This window comes from Microtus oregoni, unplaced genomic scaffold (assembly GCF_018167655.1).
Source record: "Microtus oregoni isolate MIOR12 unplaced genomic scaffold, Mior012 000072F_ref0000427, whole genome shotgun sequence".
NCBI lineage: Eukaryota > Metazoa > Chordata > Mammalia > Rodentia > Cricetidae > Microtus > Microtus oregoni.
This window is the reverse complement of record NW_024543979.1, coordinates 5,366,732-5,389,430: the sequence shown is the minus strand read 5'-3', so window position 1 is coordinate 5,389,430 and position 22,699 is coordinate 5,366,732. Positions and strand designations below refer to the sequence as shown.

The 22,699-nt window shown below is 39.4% G+C and overlaps 1 protein-coding gene across 1 annotated transcript in view; it reads right to left on the bottom strand.

The window, feature by feature from the left end:
• The window catches only part of LOC121440977 (ATP-binding cassette sub-family G member 3-like), a 55,318-nt gene extending 35,081 nt beyond the window's left edge, over positions 1-20,237 (bottom strand). The window contains exons 1-6 of the mRNA XM_041642081.1: positions 20,001-20,237; positions 18,746-18,805; positions 17,339-17,453; positions 16,654-16,806; positions 12,921-13,057; positions 3,505-3,656 (exon numbers count right to left, since the gene is read on the bottom strand). Of these exons, the coding sequence (XP_041498015.1) occupies positions 3,505-3,656; positions 12,921-13,057; positions 16,654-16,806; positions 17,339-17,453; positions 18,746-18,805; positions 20,001-20,203 (820 nt within the window). The 5' untranslated portion in view covers positions 20,204-20,237. The remainder of the gene's footprint in view (positions 1-3,504; positions 3,657-12,920; positions 13,058-16,653; positions 16,807-17,338; positions 17,454-18,745; positions 18,806-20,000) is intronic.
• Positions 20,238-22,699: the final 2,462 nt, after the last annotated feature.

Sequence of the window (22,699 nt, the reverse complement as noted above, 5' to 3'; positions counted from 1 at the left end):
AAAAATGAAACAGATTTTTGATTATTACAATATCAAGCATGTTACAGGTATACCATACAATCCTACAGGTCAAGCAGTCATAGAAAGATCAAATCGAACTATAAAGGATATGTTGAACAAACAGAAAGGGGTGGAAAACACCCCCAGAAATAGGTTACATAATGCTTTGTTAACCTTGAATTTTCTTAATGCTAATGAAAAGGGAACAATGGCTGCAGAAAGACATTGGATAATGGAAAAGTCTACTGAACTAAATCAACCAGTTTATTTCAAGGATGTGCTGACCTCACAATGGAAGCCAGGAGATGTGCTACGTTGAGGAAGGGGGTTTGCTCTTATCTCCACAGGTGAGGAAAAATTGTGGATACTGTCAAAATTAATAAAGGTTCGGTTTGAAGAAGAGAAGCCACTTGGAAAAGATACATAACAATTCTTTCATAAGGATGGCGAGCATACTGATGGTAAGAAATACAGATAGGTTGGAGGCAGGGTTCTTTTCTTATCTCCACAGGAAAATACTCATCTTCAAAGAAATTGAGGGACCCTGAATATTTAATTACTGATGGATGGGCACATTTTGTAAGAATTAATTATATATATATATATATATATATATATATATATGTCTTATTAAACATTTCTTTATAAATATGTAGAGCTGGTTTTGAAGTTCGACTCTGGCTCAGTCCCTCTCCAATTCCAAGCCTGTTAGTAAGAGAAAAACCCAGAGTTTCTGGAGTTTCTGTCTCATGTCAAGAGCCATGATATGGGACAGAAAGAAATATGAGTTTAGAAAACATCTTTGATTTTCTTCATATCTATCAGACTTTTCATTGAATACATCTATCATGCCTTTCATTGAATATATATATATATGTCTATATATGTCTATATGATTAATGTTTAAGTTTTTCACAATGAACAATGAGTTTTTCCTGAAGTGACATTTGAAGTTTCCAGGAAGAAGATGGGACCCCACAACAACAACTCTACCTGGTTGATGATGACGTCATGATACTGATAGCACTACTACAAGTCCTGTTTTGGATACCAGCTGCACAAGATGATCCCAACTTGGTTAGCTGAAATAGTGCACATCTTGCACAATATTCTGGCCAGACCTCCACAAAATACTCAGAGACTATTTTCAATTTTAAAAGACATTGATCTTGAAATTTAACCATCATTTTACTTTCACAGAATCCCCCATAAAGAACATCACCCCCATGACAGCTGGAAGTAATTCTAGAGGATGACATCCCCTCTCCCAGTAAAGTTTGCCCCTGGGTTTAGGGACATCATTTAGGGGTTGGGAGGTTGGGGGAGGAATTTTATAAGCTCAGGGATCATTTTGAAAAAAAAGGGGGGGGAATGGTGGGATAATAGATTTATAATTGTGAGTTTTACTGCTTTTAGACAAATATATTGGTATCGATTCTTGTATATTGATACAAAGTTAAATTATATTGACTATTGTATGCATGCATGTTTCTATCTCTGTTTAAAACATTTTTTATGTATTGACATATATTGTATTGATATATATATATATGATATATTTACCATATTGCAGTGTACATTTCTACCTCTGATTAAGATACTTATAATGTTTGTGTATTGATATATATTTACCATATTGCAATGTATATTTGTACAGTGTTTATATTTGGAGGTCATTATCCTCATTTGTTACACAGTTGTTTATTGTCTTAGTCTTTAAGTTAGATAGATATTGAGAATTGTATAGATTAATAATCATCTAAGTTTGTCATTTATAATTAGACTAATCAGGTTCTCTAGATATATAGAGATTATACTTAGTATAGATAGATAATCTTCAACCTCTTCAAAGAGCTGTAGAAAATGGCCTTTAATCTAACGCAGAGTTTCGTGATAGGGAGACACAATTGCTCCTGGCAACACCACTCTATTCCCGAGAGAATGTTGAGCACCAAAGACACTCCACCTGGAGCCTTTCTATTTGGCAGAACTGGCCTTTGGGCAAAGAAATGCCCATACCTCAACCACTGACAGAGATACAGAGTGTGCATCAATGGATAAAACAGGACTGTCATATCCTGCCAAGACAGGGTAAGATAGTTTTGAAAAGTTCCTTGCCTTTAATAATGGTATGTCAGTTATGTTATGCCTTAGCCAAAGTTGGTTGATTCAACATTGCAAACGAGACTTTGGGTGATTGCCCAGGTAGTCAATAGTCTCTGTCAATTGTTGCACATTTTGGATATATCTCGTTTGTTAAGTAATATTTATTCCCTTCTCAGATCTTTGACGGAGTTGAAGATTATATAATTGTAGTTACTCTCTACATTATTTAGACTCCTTGAGATAGAATGTTTAGCAAAACTTTTGTTCTCAATATTGTTTATTATATTTATTATTTGTTATTATTGTATTTAGTTGTATTTGGTTTAGTTCTGTCTTATTTAGACAAAAAGGGGAGATGTAGGGATAAGTCCTGCCGCTAAGGGGACGTGTTCGCCTCGGGCTAATGTTTGCCTATAAATTTGGTGAGCATGCTCCCAGCCGTTGCTTCTGCTTTCCTGGTCTCCGCGGGAACGGTGGTTCTGTAAGTCTATTTCCCCATTAAAGCTGTATATATATTTTTACAATCTGTCTGCATTCGTATACACTGTTACAATAGACCAAGACAACTAGACAAACAGACTAGACATATAAATAGACTAGACAAAGATCTGGTCATAGATTAGACATGGGGATAGAAGAGACATAGATTATACATAGATATATGAACTCTTCCAGTGAAAGGATCACTTGAATTTGACATAAATTTTTATTGAACTCCATAGACTCACAAATGCTCACACATTTTTAAAGGGCAGCAAATATTTAAACCTATAGTTTTAGTCAAAGACAATAATCCACAACAATATCCACGTTTCTCTAAGATTAACTTGATGGCATGTCCCATTAAAAGTATGTAATCATCCAACCTGACTGAAAAAAAGAACAGGCAGACCAAAATATGAGTTCACAGAACCCGGACTTGAGCCACTACAGCCCTCAATCATTTCCTAAACCTGAAATGCAAAGTTACTGCTAAGTTAAGTAACCTCTCCACAGCAGTCAGGTGACATGAGGGGAAACCTGAAAATCATCGTCTGCTGCATGACCAAGAACACAATGATGCTGGGCCTTGCCAAAGCTGTTTAAGTGATGGATAACTGGGCCTGAGGCCAGCATGTTAATTAAGAGGGTCACCATGACTAGGAAGCAGAACAAGAGGCTCAGTAACAATCCTGAAACACAGGCATGATGCAGGACAGGAGAAAGGAAGGAGACCTGCATAGCTAGCCTGTGCTGCACAAATAGCAGAATCCTATCACCAAATTAACCAAAGGTATTAAAAATGGAGAAACTCACACACAATAAGTCTGAATGAGGCCCAAGCAGCATTTCTGAGAACCCCTGTTCTCTCCCCAGATCCCGTGAATGAAGGAGCTCTGACAGCAAATCCAGCCATACCTGCGGATTTGAAGTACTCCAAAGCCTTCTGTGCAGGCCCGTGAAACATGACATTTCCTGATGCCACTAAGGTGAGACTGTCAAACAGTCTGAAGATGGAGTACTGGGGCCGATAAATGGAAAAGATGATTGTCCGTCCCCTCATAGACATCCTAAGTTCAAAATAGGAAAAGTCATAAGTCACTGAACAGAAACCTTGAGATTCTTGACAAAATATTTGTACTCTCTGTTCCCATTTCAGCTTGAATTCTCCTTAAAAACAACTCGTCTCACTTGTGTTATGTACCTGATAGAGAAACCAAGCTCCAAGTCTTTACTTAAATGATTAGGACTTCTTGAAGTGTGCAACATATGATGATGTGATTCACATTCCTAACCACTTCCTCTCCCGCTAAACACTGCAGCAAGAACCTCATTTTCTTTTCACAATATCAGCATGAGGCAATTCTAATAGTTTCCTCTTTTGTGTTGATAAGGTCTTGTATGATTTAAATCCATTTAGCCAATGACTTTGGGGGATGCAAGGCCTAGTGGTCCTGTCTGCATAAGTGACCTCTTAAGAACTGAGAGAGGTCACATTCTCTCTCTCCCTCTTCCTTCCCCTCCCTCTGTCAGAGCAAGCAGCAACTGGTTCACATTCCCCTTGGCAGAACGACAGGCCACAAAAACTGGATCTAATTTGTTTTGTATCAGTGAGTTTTATCCCTATTTTACCTTAATAAAGTCTTAAGATTCTTCAACAACATTTTAAAAGGTCAAGCAACAATCCAAGGTCAGTTAGTGAGGGGCAAAGCTGGGATTAGATTTTTGGTTTAATTCCATGATAGGAAAAAATGAACTGAATGACCATTTCAGAAAGTCATATCTTTCATTAGGAGAGGCAATAACCCAAAACAGTACTTAAAACTTTCTTGAAAATATGTTTATAAAATCAGGGAATGGTGGCATATCTGTCCTGGACTGACCAGCTCAGCTACCACCCAGGCACACGTCCAGGGCTTTGAGTTTGCCCAAACCAACATACCCCTTCTGCGACATATCAAGGCCTGAGTCTGCTTCCAGAACTCTGGGATAAACCACAATTGGGATGACCCCATACAATGCACTAAGACTAGCAATAGCATAAGACACAGGAATAGAGAGAAGCACTCAACACGGAAACATGAGCAAGAAGATGATCTTAGAGTATACTGAAGCAGACAGGAAGGAGGCTGAAAACTGAGGTGTCTGCAGACAAGTAGGTAGCAAGGCGCAGGTTGTTGACTTCATCACTGAGAAGGCACAATGGTGAAGTGACCTTGGTTCTTAGAGGGATAGGATGGGGTATGTAAGGACCATGTTGTCAGAACAAAGCAAAGAACAAGGGGAAGAAGGAAAGACAGAGAACACAGTAAAGTTCAATGGCCTGGAGCCTAGGTCATGGGAATGGGATAGTCCTTAAATGGTTCTTTGGGTTATTCAGTCAGTTTGAAATTCTACTAATTCCTAAAATGTTCAAAACCCAACACTTACAGATGTTCTTTAAATATTTCAACCACAGACTTAGTCCGTGAGAGAAGAAAATACCATTTCTTCTACTCATTCTGCCCCAGGTTTAGGACCCAGACTTAAGCAATCATTCCTCAAATCACATCCAAAGCTAGTATCAGAGATAATGCTCTTTATTCTATATTCTAAGCTATCTAGAGTCCACCATTTCTTAGCAAGGGAACTACAAGATCTCTGCCTCCTGCTGATATTTACATCCCCATAGTGTAGCTGCACAACCTTCTCCATGATGCATTGCTCTGCTCCAAACTCAGAAGCTTTCCCACATGCCCTGCCATGGCAAACCTTAGACTTGGGACGGGTTTTTTCCTTTTGTCCCTGGATCATCGGGCTACCAGGCGAGTGTGTGCAATCCAGGGGCAGATTGACCCGGAAGAGACCACAAACCCCTCTCCCCCAGCTCCTTCTGCAGGGCTGTCTTTCTTACACCCGACCCCCCCCCCCTCCACACACACACACAAGCCTGTGTTATCTGCTAGGTCCTTTGCTCAGGAACAGTTTTCTGCTCCTACACTAAGGCTACTCACCCAGAGAGGTGAGTGCCTGCCTACCGGGCAGGCCTCAAGCCCCCCCCCCCCCCCCGAAAGGGAACACGCGCACCTTCAGCTTTGGAGGCAGGGTGTCCTGTGTTCTACTCGTCCCCACCCTGCCCCCCAAGTTCTCCCATTTGTCCGTGGGTTATTGGACTACCAGGTGTCTATTTAACGGTGCTGAGAAGTTCCATCTGGACTGGACGGTTCCTGCTTCTACACTGAAGAGTTACAACCAGAGAGTCAGTCACAACAAAGACTGGACCAAGACACCAGGCCTCTCCTGGCTCCATTTGAAGGAAGAGATGGGAAGGCACCAAGGCAAGAATTCCTCCAACAACCTGAAAGGCAACATGACATCACCAGAATCCAGAGATCCCGAAATAAGAAGAATTGTACACCCTACACTAGAAGAATTAGAAGAAATCGACTCAAAAGTGAATTATATGAAAATAATAGAAGACCTTAAACAGGAGGTGAAAAACTGCCATAAACAATTAGAGATCACAAACAAAAAGGTAGAGGAAATGAATAAAGTGCTCAAAGATACCCAAGAAAACCAAGAGAAACAAGAAAAAGCAATCAAACAGGTAAGGAAAGTGGTTCAAGACATGAAGAATGAAATGGAAGTAATGAAGAAAACACAAACCGAGGGAAGGACGGAGATGGAAAATCAGGGTAAACAATCAGGAAATACAGAGACAAGTACTACCAACAGATTACAAGAGATAGAAGAAAGAATTTCAGACACTGAAGATACCATAGAGAAAATAAACGCACTGATCAAAGAAAACAGCAAAGCCAACAAATTCTCATCACAAAACATTCAGGAAAACTGGGACACAATAAAAAGACCAAACCTAAGAATATTTGGGATAGAAGAAGGAGAAGAAGTACAGCTCAACGGTCCAGAAAATATATTTAATAAAATTATAGAAGAAAACTTTCCCAACCTAAAGAAGGATATTCCTTTGAAGGTTCAAGAAGCATACAGAACACCGAATAGACTGGACAAAAAAAAAATCTCCTCGCCATATAATAATCAAAACACAAAACATACAGAATAAAGAAAGAATATTAAGAGATGCAAAGGAAAAAGGCCAAGTTACTTATAAAGGTAAACCTATCAGACTTACACCTGATTTCTCTATGGAAACAATGAAAGCCAGAAGGTCCTGAATAGATGTACTGCAAAAACTAAGAGACCATGGATGCAAGCCCAGACCACTATATCCAGCCAAGCTTTCGTTCACTATATATGGAGAAAACAAAATTTTCCAGGATAAAAACAAATTTAAACAATATGTAGCCACAAATCCAGCCTTACAGAAAGTAATAGAAGGAAAATCACAAACCAAGGAGTCCAACAATGCCCACAATAACTCAGACATCTAGAGACCCTTCACCAGTGCAACTCAAAGAAGGGAAACACACAACCTCTACTACTAAAAAAGTGACCGGAATTAACAACCACTGATCATTAATATCACTTAATGTTAATGGGCTCAACTCACCTATAAAAAGGCACAGGCTAAGAGATTGGATACGAAAACAGGATCCAACATTCTGCTGTTTACAAGAAACACACCTCAACCACAAAGACAGGCACCTACTCAGAGTAAAGGGCTGGGAAAAGGCTTATCAAGCAAATGGACCTAAGAAACAAGCAGGTGTGGCCATACTAATTTCTAACAAAGTTGACTTCAAACTCAAATCAATCAGAAGAGATGGAGAGGAATATTTTATACTCATAACAGGAATAATTCATTAGGATGAAGTCTCAATCCTGAATATCTATGACCCTATTATAAAAGCACCCACGTACGTAAAAGAAATATTACTAAAACTCAAGGAGCCATCAAACCGCACACACTAATAGTAGGAGACTTCAACACTCCTCTCTCACCAATAGACAGGTCAATCAGACAGAAACCTAACAGAGAAATTAGAGAATTAAGGGAGGTAATGAAGCAAACGGACTTAATAGACATCTATAGATTATTCCACCCAAATAGGAAAGAATATACCTTCTTCTCTGCAGCTCATGGAACCATCTCGAAAATTGACCACATACTGGGTAACAAAGCAAACTTCCACAGTTACAAAAAAATATTCGTAACCTCCTGCGTCTTATCAGATCACCATAAATTAAAGTTAGAAGGCAACAACAGTGCTACCCCCAGAAAGCCTATAAACTCATGGAAACTGAACAGTCAACTACTGAACCATACCTGGATCAAGGAAGAAATAAAGAAAGAAATTAAAGTCTTCCTCGAATTCAATGAAAATAAAGAAACAAGCTACTCAAACTTATGGGACACTATGAAAGCAGTCCTGAGAGGAAAGTTCATAGCACTAAGTGCCCACGTAAAAAAAAAAAAAAAAACAGAAAAAGCACACATTGGAGACTTAACAGCCCACCTGAAAGCTCTAGAAAAAAAAGAAGCAGACTCACGTAGGAGGAGTAAAAGACTGGAAATAATCAAACTGAGGGCTGAAATAAACAAAATAGAAACACAGAAAACAATCCAAAGAATCAATGAAACAGAAAGCTGGTTCCTGGAGAAAATCAACAAGATTGATAAACCCCTATCCAAACTAATCAAACGGAAGAGAGAGAATATGCAAATTAATAGGATCAGAAATGAAAAGGGGGACATAACCACAGACACAGAGGAAATTCAGAGAATCGTTAGATCTTACTACAAAAGCCTGTATGCCACAAAACTGGAAAATGTAAAAGAAATTGACACTTTTTTAGATAAATACCATATACCAAAGTTAAACCAGGACCAGGTGAATGACCTAAATAGACCTGTTAGTCACGAAGAATTAGAAGCTGTTATCAAAAACCTCCCTAGCAAAATAAGCCCAGGACCAGATGGTTTCAATGCAGAATTCTACCAGAACTTCCAAGAAGACCTAATACCTATACTCCTTAATGTATTTCACAATATAGAAACAGAAGAGTCATTGCCAAATTCCTTTTACGAAGCTACAGTCACTCTGATACCAAAACCGGACAAAGACTCAACCAAGAAAGAGAATTACAGGCCAATCTCACTCATGAATATTGACGCAAAAATCCTCGACAAAATACTAGCAAATGGTATCCAAGAACATAGTAGAAAAATTATCCATTATGATCAAGTAGACTTCATCCCAGGGATGCAGGGCTGGTTCAACATACGAAAATCTATCAATGTAATCCATCATATAAATAAACTGAAAGAAAAAAACCATATGATAATTTCATTAGATGCTGAAAAAGCATTTGACAAAATCCAACATCCCTTTATGATAAAAGCATTGGAGAGATTAGGGATACAAAGGTCATACCTAAATATAATAAAAGCAATATACAGAGGGCCAAAAGCTAACATCAAATTAAACGGAGAGAAACTCAAAGCCATCCCACTAAACTCAGGAACATGACAAGGCTGTCCACTCTCACCATACCTCTTCAATATAGTGCTTGAAGTTCTAGCAATAGCAATAAGACAACATAATGGAATCATGGGGATTCGAATTGGAAAGAAAGAAGTTAAACATTCGTTATTTGCAGACGATATGATAGCCCACATAAGCGACCCTGCAAAACTCCACCAAAGAACTTTTACAGCTGATAAACAGCTTTAGTAATGTGGCAGGATACAAGATCAACTCCAAAAAATCAGTCGCCCTCTTATACACAAAGGATATGGAAGCAGAGAGGGAAATCAGAGAAGCTTCACCTTTCATGATAGCCACAAACAGCATAAAATATCTTGGGGTAACTCTAACCAAGGAAGTGAAAGATCTATTTGACAAGAACTTTAAGGCATTGAAGAAAGAAATTGAAGAGGATACCAGAAAATGGAAGGATCTCCCTTGCTCTTGGATTGGGAGGATAAACATAGTAAAAATGGCAATTCTACCAAAGGCAATTTATAGATTCAATGCTATCCCCATCAAGGTCCCATCAAAATTCTTCACAGATCTGGAGAGGACAATAATCAACTTTATATGGAAAAACAAAAAACCCAGGATAGCCAAAACAATCCTATACAATAAAGGCTCTTCTGGAGGCATTACCATCCCTGACTTCAAACTCTATTACAGAGCTACAGTAATGAAAACAGTGTGGTACTGGCATAAAAACAGAGAAGTCGACCAATGGAATCGTATAGAAGACCCGGATTTTAACCCACAAACCTATGAACACCTCATTTTCGATAAAGGAGCTAAAAGTATACAATGGAAGAAAGAAAGCATCTTCAACAAATGGTGCTGGCACAACTGGATGTCAACCTGTAGAAGAATGAAAATAGACCCATATCTATCACCGTGCACAAAACTCAAGTCCAAATGGATTAAAGACCTCAATATCAGCCCGAACACACTGAACCTGATAGAAGAGAAAGTGGGAAATATCCTACAACAGATGGGCACAGGAGAGTGCTTCCTAGGTATAACCCCAGCAGCACAGACATTAAGGGCAACATTGAATCAATGGGACCTACTAAAACTGAGAAGCTTCTGTAAAGCAAAGGACACTGTCACTAAGACACAAAGGCAACCTATTGACTGAGAGAAGATCTTTACCAACCCTGCAACATACAAAGGTCTGATCTAGAAAATATATAAAGAACTCAAAAAACTAGACTTTAAAATGCTAATTAACCCAATTAAAAAATGGGGCACTGAACTGAACAGAGAATTCTCAACAGAAGAAGTTCAAATGGCTAAAAGACATTTAAGGTCATGCTCAACCTCCTTAGCAATCAAGGAAATGCAAATCAAAACAACTTTGAGATATCATCTTACACCTGTCAGAATGGCTAAAATCAAAAACACCAATGATAGCCTTTGCTGGAGAGGCTGTGGAGGAAGGGGTACACTCATCCATTTTTGGTGGGAATGCAATCTTGTGCAACCACTTTGGAAATCAGTGTTTCAGTTTCTCAGGAAATTCGGGATCAACCTACCCCTGGACCCAGCCATACCACTCTTGGGAATATACCCAAGAAATGCCCGATCATATGACAAAAGCATTTGTTCAACTATGTTCATAGCAGTATTATTTGTAATAGCCAGATCCTGGAAACAACCTAGATGCCCTTCAATGGAAGAATGGATGAAGAAAGTATGGAATATATACACGCTAGAGTACTACGCTGCGGTAAAAAACAATGACTTCTCAAATTTTGCATGCAAATGGATGGAAATAGAAACACTATCCTGAGTGAGGTAACCCAGACCCAAAAAGATGAACATGGGATGTACTCACTCATAATTGGTTTCTAGCCATAAATAAGGGTCACGGAGTCTACAATTGGTGAACATAAAGAAGCTAAATAAGAAAGTGAATCCAAGGAAAAACATATAGTTATCCCCTTGCCTATGGGAAGTAGACAAAATTGCCAGGAAGGAAAGTGGAATCTTGGGGGTGGGGTGGGTTGGGGGTAAGGGGAGATGGGGAGAGAAAAGGGAGAAAGGGAGGATGGGGAGAACTTGGGGAAACAGGATGATTGGCATAAAGGAAGGCTGGATAGGGGAGCACAGAAGCACAATTCTTAGTTAAGGGAGCCACCTTACGGCTGGCAAGAGACTTGAACCTAGAGGGGCTCCCAGGAGCCCAAGGCGATGTCCCCAGTTAGTTCCTTGGGAAGATGAGGATAAGGAACCTGAAACGACCCTATCCTATAGCAATAGTGACGAATATCTTGCATATCACCATAGAACCTTCATCTGGTGATGGATGGAGATCGAGACAGAGACTCACACTGGAGCACTGGACTGAACTCCCAAGGTCCCAATGAGGAGAGGAAGGAGTAAGAAGATGATCAAGGAAGTCGGGACCACGAGGGGTGCACCCACCCACTGAGACAGTGGGGCTGATCTATTGGGAGCTCACCAAAGTCAGCTGGACTGTGACTGAAAAAGCTTGGGATAAAACCGGACTCTCTGAACATGGAGAACATTGAGGGCTGATGAGAAGCCAAGGACACTGGCACGGGGTTTTGATCCTACTTCAGGTTCTGGCTTTGTGGGAGCCTAGCCAGTTTGGATGTTCACCTTCCTAGACATGGACGGAGGGGGGAGGACCGTGGACTTTCCACAGGGCAGGGAACCCTGACTGCTCGTTGGACTGGAGAGGGAGGGAGAGAGGAGTGGGGGCAGGGGGAGAAGGGTGGGAGGAGGGGGAGGGAAATGGGAGGCTGGGCGGAGGGGGAAACTTTTTTTTTCTTTTCTCAAAAAGAATAAATAAATAAATAAATAAATAAATAAATAAATAAATAAAACCTTACACTTTACAGTGGCCCCAAGGGTCCAGGCAATCTATATCCAACCCAAAGAACTTCCTCCATTCAGTTGTAAATGTGGAGAGCTCAACTGTATGCTTCCAAGAACTCATTTTTGGAATATTTCACATCTAAGGACTTGGAATGTGACTATAATTGGAGATAAAGTCTTTAAAAGGTAATTAAATTTAAATGAGAATACGAGTGTGCCCTAGTGTAAAGGTGTCCCTTTGAGATCAGGGCACAGACACATAGGGAGGAGATATCATGCACAACCCAGCGACCCAGGCCTCAGCAGACACAGCCTATAGATACCCTAATAACTGGTATCTGGGATCCAGAACTGTAAGAAATCTAACTTCTATCAAGTCACCCAGCCTGTGGTGTCTTTAGCTGTGCACTGGTAACCTTCGTTCTCCTCAGGCCACAGGGTTCTGGTCCACCCTGTCTCTCTAATGTTGCAGACACACCAAACATGCTCTGCCTCAGAACAAATAAGTTTTCCGTCCATACAGCATTCTGTTCAGATATCACCTACTCAGCTCTCTTGACCAATGCTTGTGTGCTATGGGGACATGCTATTTAAAGCAGTCTTCACCTTCACCACAGCCATCTTCCCTATGCTCCTGTCTCATTGTTCTTGATGTGTATTCCTTGTTACTTCATGTTCCCCTCCAATAAACAAGGAAGAAATTTTGTAGCTTCCCTCTGAATCTCCTACACCAAAAATACACACACAAAATCAGCTATTAATATGCTGTAGGAAATCTTACAGCTTGTGGTTACCCGCCTACTGGGGTGTGGTCTCTTATACTGTAAATGCTGATGCAGAGCCTGCATCTTCCCCATTTTTCTTTCTTCCCTTGCTGCTCTTTCTGATTGCTGGATTGCTGGATTTGATCTCTGTTCTCCATTCAAGGCAGAGAATTCTGATTTGTGAGTTTTCCTCTAAATAAATAACTATCTATTTCTCAATTCTGAGCTGGTGTGGGATTTCTTTTAAGCATCTGTTCCACATTAATTTAATAAAACTTAATGTTCCTTCAGCACTTACCTTCTCAGGACCGAGATGACATCAGTAGTAGTGCTCAAGTCTAAGTCAGTGGTGGGATCATCCAAGAACAAAATGGGATGCTCGGTGACCAGCTCCATTGCTATACTGGTCCTTTTCCTGAGCTCTTTAGATCTAGGCTAAAGCAACAATGACCACCATTATCAATAAGCACACCAACAGTCATTGTTGTTTGGTGAATGAGCCTGTGCAAGCAATAAAAAGTTTTGTTATACCAATATGATGAGGAACAAAAATATGTGCACCTGGGAGAAGAAGAAGGTATCTCTTTTCCAAGTGAATAGAATCTCAAAACAGACTTGACATAAAGCCTGTGCTAATGACAGTTACTGTTTTTTCTTTATCAAGTCACATATTCTAGGTAATGAGTTATCACACTCAAACCTGGCATGGTGAATTCTCTGTCTGAGTAGTGAGGAGGATGGGACAGGAGAAGATGAAGTATCTCTAGAAATTTAGTACACATTTAACAACCTTCGAACACACATTCACAGACAGACATACCCATGCATAGACACACACACAGATACACACACACATACACATGCATAGGCACACATCCATGCATAGACATACACACACAGATACACACACACATATTCATGCATAGACATACACACGTACACACACATACACATTTATAGACAGACACACAGAGATACAGATACACTCACTGCTTTTTTCAAAACTTTCACATTTCCATATCAGGGTCTTTTCAACTCTCTTAAGACTTCATAAATTGACATTATTCAACTGTACAGCATCACAGAATTAAGGACTCATCTTTCCAGACAAATTCAAGAGGTCACAGAGTCTACTGGTAAAACTGGCAGAGTCTTTGTGCCAGCCAATGTCATGTGTAAGGTGAGAGGGAATAGCAAGGATTATGGGAACACAGAACTAGGGAACAATTCTCTCCAAACATGATAACCAAAACCATGATGAAGCTCCACCCACAACATACAACAAAGGATGTTTGAGGAATGTGATAAGTGTGGTGAGGACAAGACTCAGGATAAAAAGAAATCATTAATTTTCATAGTTAAGAAAAGAGTTTATAGGTTAGAGTATTTTTTTTTGTATTTTTGTATTTGTATGACTATAAAAACTGAAAGCTTTGTGCAGAATGGCTCTTTTTCTTCTCCTCCTTCTTCTTTTACTTCCCCTTCTAATTCCTCTTCCTCTTACCTACTGTCTGCCAGGAAAAAAGAAACACGCAGAGGTAACATGTTCAAGTCCATCAGTTTGTACTACCCATCAGATCATTTCCCCAGGTAGTTTTTGCCTGCCATAGGGAATCTTACCTGGACCCTGTGGGGTTGTGAAAGATGGTACTCAAGGCTCCCTGATAGTATGCTGTTCTAAACACTGAGATCCCAGGAGGCTGGCATTAGCAAGTATACTATTGTGCTGCCCATTTAACAGTTAATCTTTTACAGTAACCACATATTGCCTCTACATTTCTTAGAACAAAATCTTATGAAAGGCTGAAGAGAAGTCTTGCAATGGATATGCACTTGCCACACACCTGAAGCCTGGGTTCAGCCCCTGGAACTCACATATAAAGCTACATGCAGTGGCAGGCATCTCTAATGGGAGGTGCACCAGTAGCATCAGAAATGCCTATAGGGCGTCAGCTGAACAAGACAGATCTTGACTTAAAAACAAGGTGGGAGGAGAGAACAGACATGTGGCAAAGGTGTCCTATGACTCCCCTGTGTGTGCTATGACATTCAGGCGCCCACAAACAGACACACACACACACAACACACACACACACATGCACACATGTCTATGTGTTCACACTACATACACCTTTTCCTGAAAGCTATCATTAAGGAATAATGTTACAAATCTTGAAATCTATTACACTGCATGCCTTTTGAGAAGTTAATAAATATCTTTTTTTTGTTGTCCTTTATAAAACAAGTAAGCAACTGAGAGCAATGACTAATTATTGGTAAAAATTAAGCAAAAAAACCTACCTTATTATAAATACAAAACCATGTAAATAAACAAAGCAAAGCACACAAAACTCCATCACGAAGGAGAAAAGAAAGAGTGGTAAACAGCAGTTTTTCTATTATTATTCTCAACTAGACGAACATCTCATAAATGTCTGTGGAGAAGGATTGTGGGAATCAGCAGCCGGTACCTCCCTATTCCTCACTTCCACTAAGGAGGAGACACCACAGCAGTTAATCCATAAGAATCCTATTCTAGCGTGTTTATTTTCATCCATATATACGAATGTCTGCTCAGCAAACATCTCTATATAATTTTTCAATGAATTGATGTCATTGTGAGAGGCATGATTATTTGGAAGAGATAATAAAATGGAAGGAACCATGATATTATAATCTATAAGCATATAATAAATACAGTACCTAATCAGTTTCTATAAACAATGTAATAACAAAGAACACTTGGGGAATGTGAATGGTTATCACCTGACTGGGCTGGGAGCATCAGGATTTATTTCATTTTGATAGTTAAGGATGGACTTATTAAGATAAGCAAACATTCTTATTCATCACGGATAAAAATTAAGTATTCAAGGATGAAATACTATAAAATATTCTTTTTAAACATGTCAGTAATAAACTAGTTATGTATTACAACATTCAGCTGTGAAGCTCACAACTTGCCTATTACCTTCCCTGATCCTGTACAAATCTCAACAGGAAGTCACTTGGCCCCTTTATTGCTACACTTGCCCAAGGTTGTATCTATAAAACTTTACACAGGGTCTTAGAATATGTATGACAGAATATAAAGAAGCAGGGAATGAAGGCAGAAGTACATCCTAGTTGTCTGAGCAGTTGCTCAGATTAAAGGTAAAAAGGGAGCATAGGGTTTTATTTCAGTACAAAGTTGAAAAGTACAGTTGACCATTGTAGGGAAGTCAAGACATGAAGCTGCTGCAGCCGGTTACACCCAGTCAAGAGAGGATGATGCCTACATGCCTGTCAGTGCTCAACTCACTTTTTCTATTCTCACAACACCCAGAACCCAAAACCCAAAAGGGTGCTGGCTAAGTGAACTGAGTCTTCCTACTTCGCTTAACTTAATCAAGACAATTACCCACAGAAATTCCTCACTGAGGCTCTCTGCTAGATGATCCATGTGATACTACACTGTGTCAAGCTGACAGTCAAAACTAGCAACCACAAGTAAGGATGAGAAAAAAACACAAGAAAAAAGGCTACAGAAAATAACATGCGCTACACAAGTAAGAAGTAAGTGAGAAAGAGACCAAGGACAACCATGGAGGGAAACAAATGCAGAGTGAACGCAGAGCCAGAGTTCTCCACTGCAAAACCTGTGTCTGTCCAGAAGCACATTCTGAAACAAGGGACAAGTCCTCTAGAGAAAGTGACAATAAATTGAAGAAAGCACTTTTCCAATTCTCTAAAGAGTCAAGAGTTTAAGGCTGAGGAAAGTGGAGGCTCATGTGAGGAGCACTTGGAAATGGCCATGTGAGGAACACTCTTCCATGCTGAATTACACTCCATTCCCAGGTTTAGTCATTGTTAAGAAGACTTCCCAGCTTAATTTTCTTTTAAATCTTGTAACCAGTCACTTGATTAGTGCAGAGATCAGCCAGTGTGACTACATACATCATATGGAACTGCTGATAGAGGGTCATGTAATCCACACACGTATCTCCCCCTCCTCTGTCAGCTGAGCCTTTCAAGACTTTTCTTCACATTACCTTAACATTTGACTCTTTATCCAGATGCAGAAGTTCAATGACCTCATTAATTCTCCTTCTTTTTTCATCTCTTGCCATAGTCATTGGCAGTCGAAGAGCAGCTGAGAACTCTATGTTGTCTCTCACAGTCACCGTGCGCATCACCACGTCATTCTTAAGGTTAAATAGAATTTCAATTAAATATAGTGATCAGTGAAACAATCATTCTAACAAATGCAACCTAATCCTCATATAAAATATACACAATACAATATTTCCTAAAAAACAAAGCTTCCAATTTTACTAATTTCAAGTACAGAACTTGATGAAATAATTTTCACTCCTTCCCATTTATCATCCAAGTAGAGCACAGGGATTTTGGTGATGGCTATCTGCAATTATTTGCAGAAAACTAAGCAGTGAAGGATGAAGGAAGGACAAAATTGGACAACTGTAGTACTCTGTAGAATTATATTACACCTTCAATTACTAATACTGTGCTGTAGATGTCATACTTCAATCTCTCCACATCTTCCTATTTTATAATGTCACTCTCAGGCTAATGAGTCATTGTGAAAAGTCAGTGTAGAGAAAGTACGGCCTTAATGTGTCATATAATGAACTGGAAACACACAGGTCTATTAGCTGAGCATATAACCACACAGAATGAGGGGAAACCTAAAATTACAAACCCAACAGCACTTACTTGTGGCACATAACCAGAAGTACATGTGAAATTAGCAGGTCGAGGTTTTCCATTTATCAAAATATCTCCTGATAATCCATGTGGATCTTTTCTTGCAGCTAAGACATCTAATAACCTACAAGGATTATATATGTTGTATGGTTTACTTCCTCCCTTCAGTAACAGCAATCAGCTTTCAGATATTCAGAATAAAATTTTTGCATATCAAAAGGCTGAAATATCACACACACACACACACACACACACACACACACACTTCTTTCTGTTCAGAATGTGCTCTAATACAGCCCAAAATTATGAATGTAAGAAATGATCTGTATGACCACCTCTCCCTGCTATCTGACCTTGAGTACTCAAAAAGGTAATGTGCTGCTGTACTTTGAGAATTAGGCCTGGTGGTGAATTCTTGTCTTCATGAAACTTTCTAATCTTAATGCTATCATTATTCATCATTAATGATAGTATTAATAATCATTAATAATTACTTACAAAATCAATAATAATCTTAATATATCATTCTAATCTTAATACTATCTCTCCCACAAGAAATAGTCATATGACCCAACACCATAGGCCAATCACAGTCATTTCCTAGCAGTAAAGTGACCTAGTAAGACTTCCTGCTCCTGGTGTAAAATTAGAATGCACCCTCCTACACACTACCCACAGCACACGGGACCAGACACAGTCATACACACTCACAGTTACACTCACTCAGTACTGAAATACTGATTTCCTCTTTACAGCACAGAAACTGGATACAAAGTGGAGCACAATTAATAAAAACTCAGAAACAGATACTGGGGTTCAACCTGAAGACAAGATAAGCAAATCAACCAATTACTGACTCTTAGATGGCCCTGTTTCCTTCAGCCAATAGGCTTTAAGATACCAGCCCACATTGGGTGTGGTCTCCTGCACTATAAGTGCTGACAAAAAGTAAGTACGGCCCCATTTTTTCTGCTGGATTGGGTTCCAGTCCCCAGCGCAGGAAAAGGATTACAGATTGGTACCCAAACTGGGAGTTTATCCCTGATTAAATAAACCTTTGTTATACTCCATTCTGGGCTATTTTAGAACTCTTAGATATTACTACACAACCTCAGTCCCAAAATGGTGATCCTGACTCCAGGAATGTCAGAATGTGACTGTGTGTGAGAGCTGCCTCCTCCTGTTTTATAATCCTCTCTTGGGCTGGGATTAAAGGTTTGATCCACTACTGCTCAGTTTCTATAGCAGACTAGTGTGGTTACTGGGATTAAAGGTGTGTGTCATTGCTGCCTAGTCTGTAAGGCTGGCCAGTATAACTGTTTTACTTTTCTGATCTTCAGGCAAGCTTTATTTATTAAAATAGAAATGAAATGTCACTACAACAAAGGGCTTTTGTATGCTTATCATTATACTCACAAAGATCTGCTTCCATCTTGTGGTCCCATAATTGCATTGAGGCCAGGTTTCATGATCCCACTGTAAACACAAAATTATACTGGTTGATTTTTTTGTAAAGGAAATTATATTAGTTTAGGGTCTATGCTGAACATGATATTGAAGTTGGATAAAATTGTTCACAGAAAATAAGTGCAAACTCATAAAATTAAAACATTATTAGGAGCCTTTTACTTATCAAAGATGTCAGTTGCTAGTGAAAACTAGTCAAAAATGTCTCAGGTATCACAAAAGCTCTCTGTTTATTATTTAAGGACTTGTCTTCTGTGATATGTGGTTCATCTAAGATAAGTGCTCTTTGAAGCAAGTAGCAGTTTCTCATGAAGACTCCATTACACACATGGCCTTTATGTGTCAATTATATAACAGTTTCTCACTACTGTTTTATGATTAATATCTTCATAGGACCCTGCTCGCTGCCTCATAGACGTTGTCACAAGAAACCAGTGATTCATGGGACATCAATAGCAATGTAATTACTACTAAAATGGAATCAACCAAAATCAGTGCATCTTAAGTAGAAATCCAAACATTAGAAAGACACACTCAGAGTGCAGGAGAGCATTGCGAAGTTTAACACTGAAAACAACAAAAAACAAAACACCACCTTAATCAAAATAGAAAAACTAAATATATAGCCCTAAAATGATTATTTCTTTCTCTTATAAAAATATTACAATATGCTCAGGTAAAATTGGGAGACATCCCTCAAGTAGAGGACATTATTTATTGATGTATAGGTACAGCACAAACACAAATTATGTCCAAATAATCTGATTGATTATTTCAGAGTAGTGAATATTCAAATTGAAAGGGGCATGGATTTTTATTCTTACAGAAAACTTAGCTACACCAGGCAGGGGAATCTCAGGACACTTGCAGTCTGCTAACCAGGCATAACCAGCAGTGAACAATGAGCGACTCGGTGGGTAACACAGTAGAAGGTGAAGACCAATGCTCAAGGTTTTCCTCTGACAGCCTTGTGCTATGGGTGTGTCATAGCATCCACACATCTGCACATATGAGCATACATACATATACACTTAAACACAAGCGTAAACATATATATATATATATGTATACACACATACACTTGTATAATCACATAAACAGATATATACACATATACACACATATAAACATAGACAGTTTATAAATGATACAGAAAGTTTGTGTTTATTGAAAAGTTGCTCAATGTTCTACTTCATGCACATACCTGATATTTGATAGTTTTCCTCTCACACTTGTTTTTTTAGAAAACAGAAAGCAACTTTGCACTGTTTCCTGATAGCTGATGTTATGAAAACTTAACACAGCCTCTTCAGCCAATGAGTTCAGGTCACTGGTGTCCATTTCAGGAAGGTCACTAGGATTTATTTCTAATATTGGGACTGTAACAGGGTCATTATTGGATGACATCTTCAGAGGTTCTTCCTTCCTGTAGAAGGAAGAGGAAGAGTAAGTTGATTGTCCACACAAACAACATTATTACACAGAGCAGCACACTTAAGGACTGTTTAGACTGTAGTCAAAGGCAGATTCCTTTCTGATGAATAGTTCATATGGTTATGATTTTCTAAGGACCCAATGAGAACTCTGCATAACTAAGTACATAGACTACCCATAGATTCCATATTCCTAAGAAACAAATGAGCCCTAACAAGTAGAGAATAAATATTATTCATAATGCATGAGGGAAGAGGCAATTTATGAGAGGGCATATTTCTCTAACTTTAAAAGCATATTATGATTAATATAAGTTCAGATGTAGAATACATAGCCACCATCACCTTATGTCCTGTGTGTACATGTGCTTGTGTGTGCATATGTGTCTGTGTTGTGTATGGTTATATGTTGTATTATGGGGTATTACACAATAACTATTTGGATTTCCATGGCTATCAGAAGAAATTTCTGACTATTTCCAGCTTCAGACTGTCATTAGGAATCTTCACACAGCCCACAATTCGAACTGCTGACAATGACATCATCATTGATGTGATGGATACGCTTAAATCCTAGGACGACTCAGATATTAAAATGACAGGGACAGACAGGGACACCAAATCAGTAGCTAAGCAGTATAATAATTCTAAGGATAAGCAATACAGATGAAATTTATATGTCATTTTTCACAAGTTACTAATGTTTGCTTTAATGTATGACCTTTAGTGAACTGAGCATGTGAACAGTTTAAAATACCATCTTCAATGCAGCCAGATTTCCTAACTAAGAGCTGACATCTTGGGTGATGAGACCCTGCCTGTTGAGGGACCAGCTGCTCAGGCAAGCCTCCTCCAGGAGCATCCTTAAAGCAGACAGGGTGAGGGCAGCTGTGTGAAGAGCTCTGATGACAACCAAAGCAGCCAGGGTTCAGGGACAGCAGCAGGGAAGCAAAACTAGTTTCTTCCTGTCCTCCCAAGTACATGTCCCATACCAGCAAAGACAAGAAAGCAAAACCTGCTAAACACATCTGCCAGAAGCTCTGTTATTCTTGAAGAAAACTATTAGCAGTCTGTCACTAGGCAAACTTGGAGCTTCAGAACAATGGCTTCCTCAAAACACTGTGCCTTGAGATCTAGAAGGCTTAGGCTTTGGTATTTCAGACAAACCAGACTATGGGGCTAAGGCTCTGTCACATCAGTGTGCTCTACTCAGACATTGGTGGAAAAATGAAGGTTAAACCCCTCCTGTTCAAAAAAATATCATCCAAAATTTCAGTTATAAATTTCTAGTCATTTCAGTAAACATGGTTAAATATTACTAAAGTGAGAACATAGAAGGATGTTCACAAGTAATCTGTGACCATTACTATTATGAAAACTGATTGCTACATTCAAAGATAGAAGGAATAGAATTACAGATTTCTTATCACAAGACACAAAATCTATTTTTACAACACTCATAATTAAATTTAAGAAATGCATTTTTATGGAGGAGAGTCTTCTGTTTTGTGTTAATTTCATTGGTTAAATAAAGAGAATGCCTTGGCCCTTTAATAGGAAATAAAATTAGGTAGGTGGAGTAGACTGAACAGAATTCTGGGAGAAAGAAAGTCGAGTCAGGCAGTCGCCATGATTTTCCCACTCCAGACAGACACAGGTTAAGATCTTTCCTGGTAAGCCAGCTCATGGTGCTACACAGAATATTAGAAATGGGTTAGATCAATATGTAAGAGCTAGCCTATAAGAGGTTAAAACTAATGGGCCCAGCAGTGTTTAAAAGAATACAGTTTCCGTGTAATTATTTGGGGGCAAAAGCTAGTTGCTTAGGAGCCGGGCAGCGGGAAGCGGCTCGCCGCTTTTATTACAGCAGTATTTAGCAACCACTTAAACAATGATTATTTAAGAAGGAGACTAGAAAGTTCTGGGGATAGAGAGATGGCTCAATGGTTAAAATTACTTGTTTCAGGATGACCCCAGCTAAGATAAGCAATAGAGGAGAGAGCATTTGAACTGGCCTTGCCCTGTAATCAGATTGATGACTATCTTAAATGTCATCATAGAACCTTCATCCAGCAACTGATGGAAACAGAGGCAGAGACCCACATCAGAGCACTGGGCTGAGCTCCCAAAGTCCAGAGGAAGAGTGGGAGGAGTGAAAATATGAACAAAGAGGTCACAGCCATGATGGGGACACACACTGAAACAGTCTACCTCAGCTAATGGGAGCTCACCAACTCCAGCTGGACAGGGAAGGAACCATCAGGGAACAAACTGGACCCTCTGAATGTGGGTGATGGTTATTTGGCTGGGGCACACTGAGAGGCCACTGGTAGTGGTACCAGGATTTATCCCTACTGCTTGTACTGGATTTTTGGAACCCATTCTCTGAATGGATACCTTGCTCAACCTAAATATAGTAGGGACGGCCTTGGTCCTTACTGAAAGCAATGAGCCTTACCCTCCCTGAGGA